Source organism: Cavia porcellus, unplaced genomic scaffold, assembly GCF_034190915.1.
Source record: "Cavia porcellus strain 051 isolate PalLab524CR breed Dunkin Hartley unplaced genomic scaffold, mCavPor4.1 scaffold_30, whole genome shotgun sequence".
Classification (NCBI taxonomy): domain Eukaryota; kingdom Metazoa; phylum Chordata; class Mammalia; order Rodentia; family Caviidae; genus Cavia; species Cavia porcellus.
In genome coordinates this window covers 20270122-20281820 of record NW_026947513.1, presented here as the reverse complement: position 1 = coordinate 20281820, position 11699 = coordinate 20270122, and the positions used below count along the sequence as shown (strand labels likewise).

General features: G+C 35.0%; 1 protein-coding gene across 10 annotated transcripts in view; it reads right to left on the bottom strand.

Moving 5' to 3' along the window:
• Window positions 1-691: 691 nt before the first annotated feature.
• N4bp2 (NEDD4 binding protein 2) overlaps window positions 692-11699 on the bottom strand; it is an 80106-nt gene continuing 69098 nt past the window's right edge. For 8 of the 10 annotated variants that reach the window (XM_063240640.1, XM_063240649.1, XM_063240644.1 and 5 more), the window contains 3 exons: window positions 5373-5496; window positions 3922-3997; window positions 692-1208 (listed from right to left, as the gene is read on the bottom strand). In XM_063240640.1, coding sequence (XP_063096710.1) covers window positions 3952-3997; window positions 5373-5496 — 170 coding nt within the window. In that variant the 3' untranslated portion in view covers window positions 692-1208; window positions 3922-3951. The remainder of the gene's footprint in view (window positions 1209-3921; window positions 3998-5372; window positions 5497-11699) is intronic. The other 2 variants (XR_010044708.1, XM_063240641.1) reach the window with 2 other exon arrangements.

Here is an 11699-nt window from a genome sequence, read left to right as displayed (position 1 = left end):
AGCCTAAGCTGGAGTTGCATCTCTGTTACTTTCTCTATGTTACATATTTTTATCCATTAAATTTGGAAAGCTGCATCTATGTAATAACTCTCTTGGGATTAAAAATAAAACGTATATGAAAGTATTCCCACAGTAAAAATTACTATGCTCATAACAGTTGGTGAGAACCATTACAGTATAAGATACCTGCGGAGAAAAGCTGTCTCACACTATGTCCCCAGTAATAAAAGCTCAATAAATACTTACTGAAAAAATATATTAAGTTCTTTCTAAGTGAGTGAATTATTCTGCTTTTTTGAACTGAATAAGGTCCTTAATATTATTTAAGGAAGAAATACTCAGGGCCAAGGATGGAGTTCAGAGGCACAGCCCCGCCCGGCAGGTCTAAGGCCCTGGGTTAGAGTCCTGCCACAAAAAAAAAAAAAAAAAAAAAAAAAGAATTACTCAAATTCCTAAAGACACAACTGTAAATTTTGACATCAGTCAAAAGACACAGGATGTAAAGAAAGAAGACTTAGCTAACCCATTTACCTAGGTCAAAAGTCAATCACCATTTGCTACACCAAAATAAACTGAAAGCTGTGGTATGGAAATGCAAATTTTATGACCCGTTTTCCCTCAGTTACAAAGTCGCATGAGAAAAAGTCACTATAACCTGCTACTTCAAACAAAGTATTTCCTCACACTGGACTGTGATTAAAGTATTTTATTAAATTAAATGTATGATCTGCAAATGTCTTTGTAAGAAATTTAAAAGCAAAATTACAAATATTTTCAATAAAAAAGTACAAGAATTAACAGCAAAATTACACTTTCTTTATAGTACAAATAGAAGTATTTTGTTTCTGACATATGATCTAAAAATTTTATAATATATTCTCTAACAGCTGCAATGTTACATTTTAATGAGAAGTCTCAATGTTAATTTAGTTATTTATTATTAACAGGTTCATCATTTGGACCCTAAAAGTCAATTCAACTTTAAGGAAAATAATAAACTCTGTCATCATACAGCATGAAGTTACAAAAGGCTCTTGAGTACGCAGGCATCTTCCAGCTTTGTTTCTCTATTAAATTCTGTAAAAAGGCATTAATACTGTAAACCAATTACATTTTTAAAATAAGCACCATTAATATATACTCTATATAAACTTACTTTACCTTATAAATGACACTCCTTTGTCCACACAAACATTTAAATCTGTTTCCTTTACAGGTAAATAAAAATAAGCAGTCTATTACCACCACACAGAAATATTATCAAACTTCATTGCACAACAGAAAGCATGTAGAAAAAACATTTGGAAAAAACAGTACAAATTATTTTTGTCATTTTCTTAATATGACAGCAGTTAAAACATTGTCAGAACAATTTCCTGAGTTTCAAAATTTGCCCATTTCCAGCTCAGAACAGGTAATCTTATTACTAAATGAGTCCTTTCTCTAAGCACACAAAACATTTGAATTTTAAAAGAAAAAGATGAAAATAAAAGGATAAGAAACTACCCAAAAGAACTGTGAGCTTTTCTTCTCAAAAGATGTTATAATACACAAAACATTTTAGTATTTCTACTATATAGTATGTACTGATGCAAAAATCATAGAATTGCAAATAGTATAGAAATGCTGATAAACAGAAACTTCAATTTGAAAATAACATGGATTTGAAAATAACATGGAGAGATATAAACATCCAATAAATGCATGATAACATGCTTCCATTTCTCACATTGGGCTAAGGAGATGGATAGATTGAGAACACTTAAAAAGTGACTCCTTGCCCATCTCTATAACCCTTGAGGCTTCCATAGCAGTTCTTTTTTCCTCTGGTAGACAATTGTAAGAGACTATTCAATGGATGTAACTGTTAGTAAAATCTTCCAAACTACAGAAGTTCTGTACTTTTAAAATACTAAATTTATCAACAGATGTTCTAGTAAATCACATACTGGAACAAATACACCAATACATGAAATCTTGTAAAGTCTCCAAACTATCACTGCCTCTTAGATAATGGCCAAAAGAAAAAACGAGGGGTTCTAAATCTTTCTTTCATAATTATGTGCTGTTTAAACTATACTAGATAGTTGGGTCTGAGGCAGGTTAGGACTTCATAAGAATTTATATGGTGCTCAGACTTCACTTATATATTCATGAATAATGCTACCAGATTTATCAAAACAAGACTTATACTTGATGCTGACACAGTAGAAAGTAAGGTTCTTTCAAATAGCCTAACCCCGTTTCTCTGGACTGCTTTCCTGTGAGTTATAATCACAATACTGAAGCCTAGCTGAAATACTCAAATACGTATTTTTAAACCAGTTAAGAAATATAAAAAACACAGAAAATGAGTATGCAGCTACACACATTCCAGAAACTCCAGGTTTTAGTATTTTTTCATATATTTTAAACCATATTAATTTATACAATTTTACTTCATTAACTAATGATTATAATTTTGTAAAAAGTCAGTAACTTATTTTTAATGTATATACTTTTAAAGATTATTTTAAAGTGTGCTAAATTCCTGTTAACAAATTATTACAAACACAAAAATGTAAATAATACTCCAATACCATTAATAAGCCGTTTCTAAATAATAAACATATTCTTATTTTTGTGGAAATAAAATTCAGTAAGGCTCTCCATTTAAAAGCATGCGTGCACTGATGAAATATAAAAATATGAATCTTTGAGTTTTGTTTTTATTAAACTGTTTGTCCTTTTGGGAAATCACTTGTGCAGTTCAGGAATTCTTTCAGTAATAGCTCAATGAATCCTACCATTCCCAATGCAAATAATTTTTCGGTTTATTGAGAGAGGGTCTCACTACGTTGGCTAGACTCGGCCTTGAACTCGAAATGATCCTCAAATTCACAAGTAAGTTTTTAAACTAATGAAAAAAAAATACAATTTTTTGCTGAAACTGTATAAGTTGGAAGTATCTATACATCCAAAATAAAAATTTAGCCATTATCTCATACTGAAAAATTACTTTCCCACAATAAATTTGTGTAAAGGAAACTAATTTAAATAATAATCAGATCCACTAGCTAACAGAATGATAAGAAGTCAATGACAATTTTCTTTCAGAAAGTTGGATCCTTTTCAAAACACAAGAAAAATTTTTATTAATTTGTACAGATTCCTATTATATGAGTGTTTTCTGGTTTTTTAATAGGATTTTGATCTATAGTGTAGAAATCACATGCCTCACATATATCGTTATTTAGCACCGCCTGAAATGTCTCTTACACAGACAGTCCTAGTTCTAAGGCAGCAGCACGTTTCATATTTCACCATTTTTTCCCTGAAAACTTTTCTGCCTATGAAAGACACAAACTGCAACACAATCACAGACCTAACTTTCCTCAAGAAAAATGCACAGGGACAAAAGGCAAGAGATTAAGATCACATATACAAAACAGAAAAAGTGCAACAGTGTATCTTCCTTTCTGCAGCATATTATGGCATGATGGTATGATTTCATGTTTGGCTTTGAAAGCAAAAAAAGTATTCAAGTATTTTTTTTGTTACATTTTTTTTTCTTCAATTCTATTACCCTTTGAATGCAGCCCTCTGAAGGGCATGAACACCCAGAGAAGCCTTTATGACTTCACTTAAAACACACACACACACACACACACACACACACGTACGTACGTAGGCTGTTCGGAGAATCAGAGCATTTCAGACCTTAAAACGGCAGCTGCTTTCTTAGATATTTTGTAATCAATAAAAATTCTCTTGAATATTCTTTACAGTTAAAAATTATTTGGCTTTGATTCAATAAAAAAATTAAACTTCTCTTGAATTTCAGAAAAATTTGACTTATAAATGGATATTATTTCTAGTAAAACACGTTTAGAACAGAATTGACTGAATTATTGCAAATAAAATTAATTTTAACCTACAAACCTCCACACTTTTAAGTCAAGGACGTTTATTTTACTTTAACATGACTTTCAAGCACCCTGGTTTAATTTCAGAGAACCTGTGGAAATGAGAAAAAAGTTGTTTAAAAAACAAAAATTTTCAAATTGACTAACAAATATTCCTTTAATTGATTCTAAGTGCCTATGTTTAAAATAATATTTACTGCTGGAGATTTAGCTCGGCGGCATAAGTGTCTACCTTGCAAGCATGCAATCTTGAGTCCGATCCCCAGTGCCAAAAAAAAAAAATTTTTTTTTACTATGAAAGTACTCTCCTTTATTAAAATCGAGGACCAATTTTACCACATGCTTATGTTCCATTTACTCAACTGTCAGGTCACATACAGTCCCCAGGTTCAGGGTTACCCCTGACTCAGTGAGTACTAATACAGTATTAAGATTCTTCAAAACCTCTTCCCTGATCCATAAAGTCTGCTTGCTATATGAGGGACAAAATGGTATTTGCACTGTAATGCTTCTGTGCATCAAGAAAAACATCTGATACAGATGACAAGCCTGATTCCTCTGGCCTTGCAACATTTTCAGCTCTCTTAATATAAAATGCCAAGGAACACTACTCTCTGAAATAGATCATTAATCTCTGTATGATAATGTTCTGATATAACTACTACTTGTATAAAAAATCCCTAAAATGTCATCAGTTTTTGTGTTCAGTATTAATGCTACCATTTTCTAAATGTAGATAAGTAACATTTTGTTACATAGCATTAAAAAAGTTGTGAAAATAAAATAGGCTACCATAACTGAAACTGGAAGGAAGAGGGAATTTAAAGATACACACGGGAACTTATTCATCAGCAGGTCTTTAACCTTAGACTTTTTTTATAATTTTGTTACTGAATAGTAACACAATGGAAAAGGCTATTTCATGTCTACAGTAAAAGATCATTAATGGCATTTATGGCATTTAACTTATAAAGTTAAAATCATAAATTCATATGAACGGAAATGTTTCAACTAAAGCATAAACTCATTAAACTACAGCTATCTTTCAGCAAGTCCCCCAATTCTACACAAAAACCCAGTTTCTTCTTTCAAATGAGTTATAACAAATCTTAAATTATGATACATTGAATCTATCTTTGATAATATGCATTATCAAAAGAACATATAGTGAAATTTTTTATAATTTTAAAATTATGACAGTTTTATTCAATGATTCTTTTTTTCCATTAAAGTTTTTAATTGTAGTCACACATCAAAGTGTTTTAACAAACATTTTCTATTTCTGGTTTGCTATACAGTACACATATAGTAGGAAAAAGTTGTATCATATTTTAAACATGAACTTGTGGCTGAAATCAGATGGCTTAATTTAGTTGACTACTTTGACAAAGTTCTGAGCATACTGTTAGTGTTCACTTAGCCACATGCAGACAGTTGCCATTCTTGATACTAGAAATCTATACTCACCTGTAACTATGGCTTGTGAGGTATTTAATGACAGCTGGTTTGATGCGCGCAACTCCTCCCTGGCTGTGGTTTCCTCTCCCCGTAATTACAGAAAGATAGTTCTTACCACCATTCTGCTTAAACTCTGTTACAACAAGAATTGTGACAGTTAAAATGACTCCTTACATTCTCAACAGAAAACATACTGTAACCAGTCAAATGTGTACAAAATTGGTTTTATGAACATTTAGAGCCTTATTACCTCAAAAAGCCTAATGAATGTTTTGAAATGTATTATTTTAAAATGCACAAAGCCTTACAGCAATCTGTCCATCTAAAAACTTCAGAGGGACATTCCCTACTGTGAGGAAGGAGATATTCATGCACTATCAGAAGTTCTCCCTACAGTGATGATGACAATAACAAAATTTATAACACCTAACAATTACATACCGTGGACACAGGCATTGCTTGAAATGAATTATACTTAAGAAATAAGAAATTTTCACAACTCTATTAAGTACTCTGAAGCCAGCCAGCTTTAAAGTCACTGCCCTGCCACTAAATGACTGTGACCATGAACAGTATTTATAGCTTCGTGGTGCCATTTTCCTCATAAAGAAATGGAGTAATAACAAAAATTACTTTGTAGTCCATCCCCTCAGAAATGGCTGTCAGCAAATCCAGTAATTGAAGACTGAAACACCATCCTACTGTTAAAGATGATCAATTGTTAGCCTAAGAAATGCTCCCTGATAGAGAACTATTAAAATCTGAATGACCCTGAGTCTCTTGGAAGACTACAGTTTGTACTTTGAATATTACTTTGGGAAAGTCAATAGATACAGTTTGAATTTAATAACAAATAACAATAACAAGCCAGGCATCGTGGCACACACCTGTGATTTCAACACTTGAGAGTCTAAGACAGTAGAATCATTGCATGCTTGAGGATAAACTGGGCTATAAACTGAGTGTAAGGCCAGCTTGAACTGCATAGCGAGAATCTGTCTCAAAAAGACCAAAAAGGCTCACACACAAAAATAACAAATGAATTTAATAAACAGCTATCCTCATTCATAAACAGCCCAAGTTTTTATCTTTAGCATAAAATATGCACCCCATAGAACCTAAGCACTCCATATTTTGCTCACCAAATTGTGGTTATACGCCTGGAGAATCAAACAGATAGTTTTTAAAGCCTCATTATCTCCAGGGTAATATTCAGCTTGAAGTTGTAAAAGACTCTATGTTCCTGCATTTCTAACTCCTTATTTTTGCTTAAGATCTACATTTTCACTATAGTCTATTTTCACTCTAGTTAAAAAGGTTTGCTCTATAAACTTATAAATTATGCATTGTTGTTTACATTTGGCATACCATAAATAAGTTTAACTACCAAAAAGCAACTCTCCTAGCCATAATTTACCCCCATCACTCCTTCACTACTGCTCCCCAGGTGGTTCACATGCCTCACACAGGGTACGAGTTCAAATTTGTAGCATGGGTTAACTGGTGTTCAGTTTCCCAAAGCACAGCTGTTCTTGCTGTTCATTACCAATAGAGAGTTATAGGGAAAGAACCCTATAACTCCTTTTTTTTTTTTTTTTGTCTTTTTCCTTTTTATTGGTACCAGGGATTGAACTCACGACTGCCTGCTTACAAGGCAGGTGCTTATGCCACTGAGCTAAATCCCCAGCCCCTTATAACTCATTTTTAAGAGTACTCCAGATTTTTTATTATTTAAACTGCAAATATTTCAGTATGTATCTCAAAAAGGACTCCTAAAAAAATAAAACAAACATAACCACCAACCATGTGGACTGGTGTATACCTATAGTTCTAACACCTGGGAGGTTGAGGCAGGAGGATCACTTGAGCCCAGGAGTTCAAGACCAATCTGGGCAACACAATGAAAGCCCATCTCAAAAAACAAAAACAAAAACCATAACCACAATAACACCACCTTACAAAATTAACAATGGTTTCTTAATATCAGTTTTTAAAAATATCCAATTATCTAAAAAAAATTAAACTGGGTGTTGTGGCACATGCTTGTAATACTAGGACTTGGGAAGCTGAGGCAGGAGGACTGCTACAAGTTCAAGGGCAGCCTGGGCTGCTAGTGAGTTCAATGTCACCCTAAACTATACATTAAGACTGCCTCAAAAAAACTAAGAAAAAGAGACGACTTCCAGAAGAACATGGCGGATAGACAGCAGCTGCTATGGAGGGTCTCTGAGATACCCCGCTTAAAATCCTGGAATGGTGCAGTACGAGGAGTCCTAAGCAAGGGGAGATACACCCTGCCGACCCAGGAATGAACTAAGCTGAGAGAAACCAACTGGAAATCCAATCCTGGTGCTATAACAGGAGCAGAAGCTAGAACCCGCGCCACTGGAAGCCACGATTTGAATTTCCTGCTGCCGCTGCTGCATCCAAATCTGCAGGGCAGGGAGAGAGACACGCGAAAGCTCTGAGACCGGGAATCTGCGAACTGAGTTGAAAGGACTAGCAGGGAGCCCTACGTAGACTTGCGCAAATTACAAAACATTCCACAGCTCAGATTTTCCAGGAAGGAATTCAGACAGGTAGACACTCAGAAATATACATGGAAGAAAAGGCGGAAGGTGATGGTGGCAGGTGTTAAAGGAGATGGTTGCGGATCCTTATACCCTCTCGACTAGTGTGTATGTTTGAAATCTTGCACAACAATAATTTTGTCCCACTTTGCCCAAGTGCTAGGTAGAAAGACACAACCCAGCCAGTCCCAGCACAGGGCCTGCAGTGGCAGGTCTCCAAACCATTACCAACAACCCTTGGAGGAGAAAACGCACCCAGAAGACCCCCGTGGGAGTGACTTAGCCTCACTCTTCGCAGGTCTCCTGGGCCAGGTGATATGTCCCAGCGCCCAGCCTCTCCTTGGCCCAAGTATGGAGGCGGACAGTTCTTCGGGGCCACTTCCCCTCCACTACGCACACCAGGGCTCTCAGCTGGCACCCGTCCCAGAACTACCTAGCAACAACAGCTGCCCAAGGGGAGGCATATCTTCAGGGAACAAAACAGAAAACTGCACAAAAACACTCAGGGAAGCTAAAGTAGGTGGGTTGTTAAATTGGTAACTACAGTATAATAAAGGAGCTTAAAATTTTAAAAAAAAAAACTAAGAAAAATGAATTTCAAAAATTAAGCGGTTTGTTTGTATAAAGGTTGAAATAAAACCCATACTGTAGAATTTGTGAAAATCAGTCTGGAAAAACCCATTTGGGAGCCCTCCTGTCTCTCAGAGATGATCCTATTCCCCATTCCTTTTCTCCAAATCATTTTCCCATGCTTAAAAGAGAACAAAAGAAAGGAAAATCAGTATGAATTTCCTGATCATATTCCCATGGTGGTGTTTAACATGTTCTTCTGTCCCCTGTAATCCACTACGATACAGTATGTCAGATCTTAAGGCCTAATCAACATCTAGTCTGAATTTGAGGCAAAAGTATATTGTAGGTAATAATCCAAATCTCAATCACAAGACAAACAAGGTCTACTTTTCTATTCATCTCCAATTTTGAAAATCCTTTTATACTATGATTAAAAGCAACAAAGGACAGATCCATAAATTTTCCTCTGAAAAGGTTTCTATTCAACAATATCACCACCTGGTGGTGCTGGACAACAACTACAGGCTACATCAGGTGAGATGCAAGAGATGGACTTTGATTTGCAGAAACTGTCTCAGATGTACACAAGTATTATCTTGGCTAATTATTCATGCCTGTTTTTTTTTTCTTACAGTTTTTTATAAAGTTCATATCACAAAATTCACCATCTTTTACATGCACCATACAGAGGTTTTCAGTTTATTAACAGTGTTATACAACCAACACTACTGCTTCCAGAACATTTCCTTATTCAAAAAGGAATTCTAAGCCTATTAGCTGTCACTTCAAATACTCCACTTTTCAGCGCCAGGAATCAGAAATCTATTTTCTGTGGATTCACCTACTTGGACATTTCACATAACTGGAACTGTACAGTACATGGCTGTCATATCTGACTCCTTTCATGTAACAAGTTTACAAGGTTCAACCATGTCATAGCATGTATCAGTATTTCACTCTTTTTATGGCCAAAAAAAAGTTGCATTATGGATCTACCATTTTGCTTGTACACACACACACACACACACACACACACACGGGAATATTACTTTCTGATTTAAAAAAAAAAGAAAATATTATCACTTGTAAAAACATGGATGAACATGTATGGCATTATGCTACTTGAAATAAGGAAACTGAAGAGAAATATCGCAAGACCTCACCTCTACATGGACCTTAAAAAGCCAAACACATGAAAAGGAGCTGGGGTAGGGGTAAATGTGGATATGCTGGTTAAAAGGTACAAAAGTTTATCATAGTGTTCATAAAGCTCATTTTACCATTGTTAAATGTTTATCTTTTTGGCCAAGAATTGAGCCAGTGATGATTACTAAATCATGATTATGTGTCATGCTTGACTGTGGTAATCACTTTATAATGTGTGTATATATCAAATCACACTGAACACATTAAATACCTACAACTTTATTGCTCAAAAAGAATGAAAGGACTACCTACCTATATAGTCACTTATTAAGAAGTTTTTGAGTATTGAGTGAGAAGCACAACACATAATCAACCATCAAAGAGGATTAATTAAAAAAGGAAAAAAGGTACTCTGTCATGTGCTGTGTGTGTGTATGTGAAAGAGAGAGAGAGAGACAGACAGAGAGAATGAATATGGCTGGAGGTCTGAACACAGGGCCTACACATTGAGCTACATCCTCAAATCATTTTTTTTTTTTTTTTGTCTTTTTCCTTTTTATCAGTACAGGGATCGAACTCACGACTGCCTACTTGCAAGGCAGGTGCTTATGCCACTAAATCCCCAGTCCCTCAAATCTTATATTTTAAAACACTGTCTTGCTAAGTCACTAAATTGCCCATGCTGAGTAGAAACTTCAATCCTCCTGCGTCAGCCTCCATGCATGGCTAAGAAATACTTGGCTTAGAAAATACTTGGCTGAGAAAGTTACATTTACAAAGAAAACTCTGACAAAAAATACTGCAATTAAAAAGTCAAATTTGGCCAGGCATGGTGGCATACCCCTGTAACCCCAGCACTGGAGGCTGAAGGAGGACTGCTGCAAATTCAGGCCAGCTTGGCCTACAAAGTGAGTTCAAGGTCAAACTGAACTGCATAGTAAAACCCTGTCTCAAAGAAAAAGAATCAAACAGCATCAATAATGAGACAAATGACTATATAGTCTCTTGTTATGTTCACCAAGGATAATTTAATATTACCTAGGTGTAATTCAAAAAAAGATTTAATCTGATTTGTTAAATAATCAGATAAAATGTAGGACAATCTGCCAAACAACTGGCTAAGAGTCTTCAAAACTGTCAATGACAAAAACTAGAAAGGGAAATCTGTATTACAGGAAACTATACAAACATAAGGTAATGGACAATATCTGATGCTTGACTGGCTCCTGGATGGGATAGTGGGGAGACACAGCTATGCAGGACATTATCCATACAAGTAGACAAATCTGAATATGACATATATCAGGCTTTTTAACTGTATGAGTGTGAAATATTTTAAAAGTGACAAGGATATTATGATTATGCAAGAGAATGAATTTGTCCATAGTGCTAGGGATTGAACCCAAGGCATCATGCTGCAAGCTCTCTTCCACTGAACTATGTCCACAGACCAAATCTGTTATTTCTTGGTTGGTTAGTTAGCCCTGGTTTTTGTTTGTTTGTTTTTTATTAAGAATAAAAGAATGAAACCAAAATCGAATGGAAGAAAATAATAAATATCAGCAAACACAATCCGTTATCAAACTCTCAACAAGTACTCATTTCTTGAGACAGGGTTTCACTATACAGCCCAGGCTACCTCAGCCTCCCAAAGTCCTGGGATTGCATGTGCCACCAATTCTGGCTCCAAATCTGTAAAGAGGTACACATGCAAAGTACCTAAAACAATACAATGTCTAAAATTCATTTTCAAATAATTCAGCAAAAAGCAGTTTTAGACAGATTAAGTAAATGTGGCCAAATGTCAACAATCACTCAATCCACAGAGAGGATACCTAAGAGTTCATGTATGGTTCTTCCAACTTTTCCTATAATTTTTTATTATAAAAATGTTAAGAAAAAGGACAGTGACAAGAGTACACACATGCTGATAAGCAAAATAAAGTTAACTGCAACATTGTAACTAAGTGGCCAACAATATGAATGAACACATTATAATATGATCATATAGTATTAAAGGCAATTATAATGGAAAACCAGATGCATC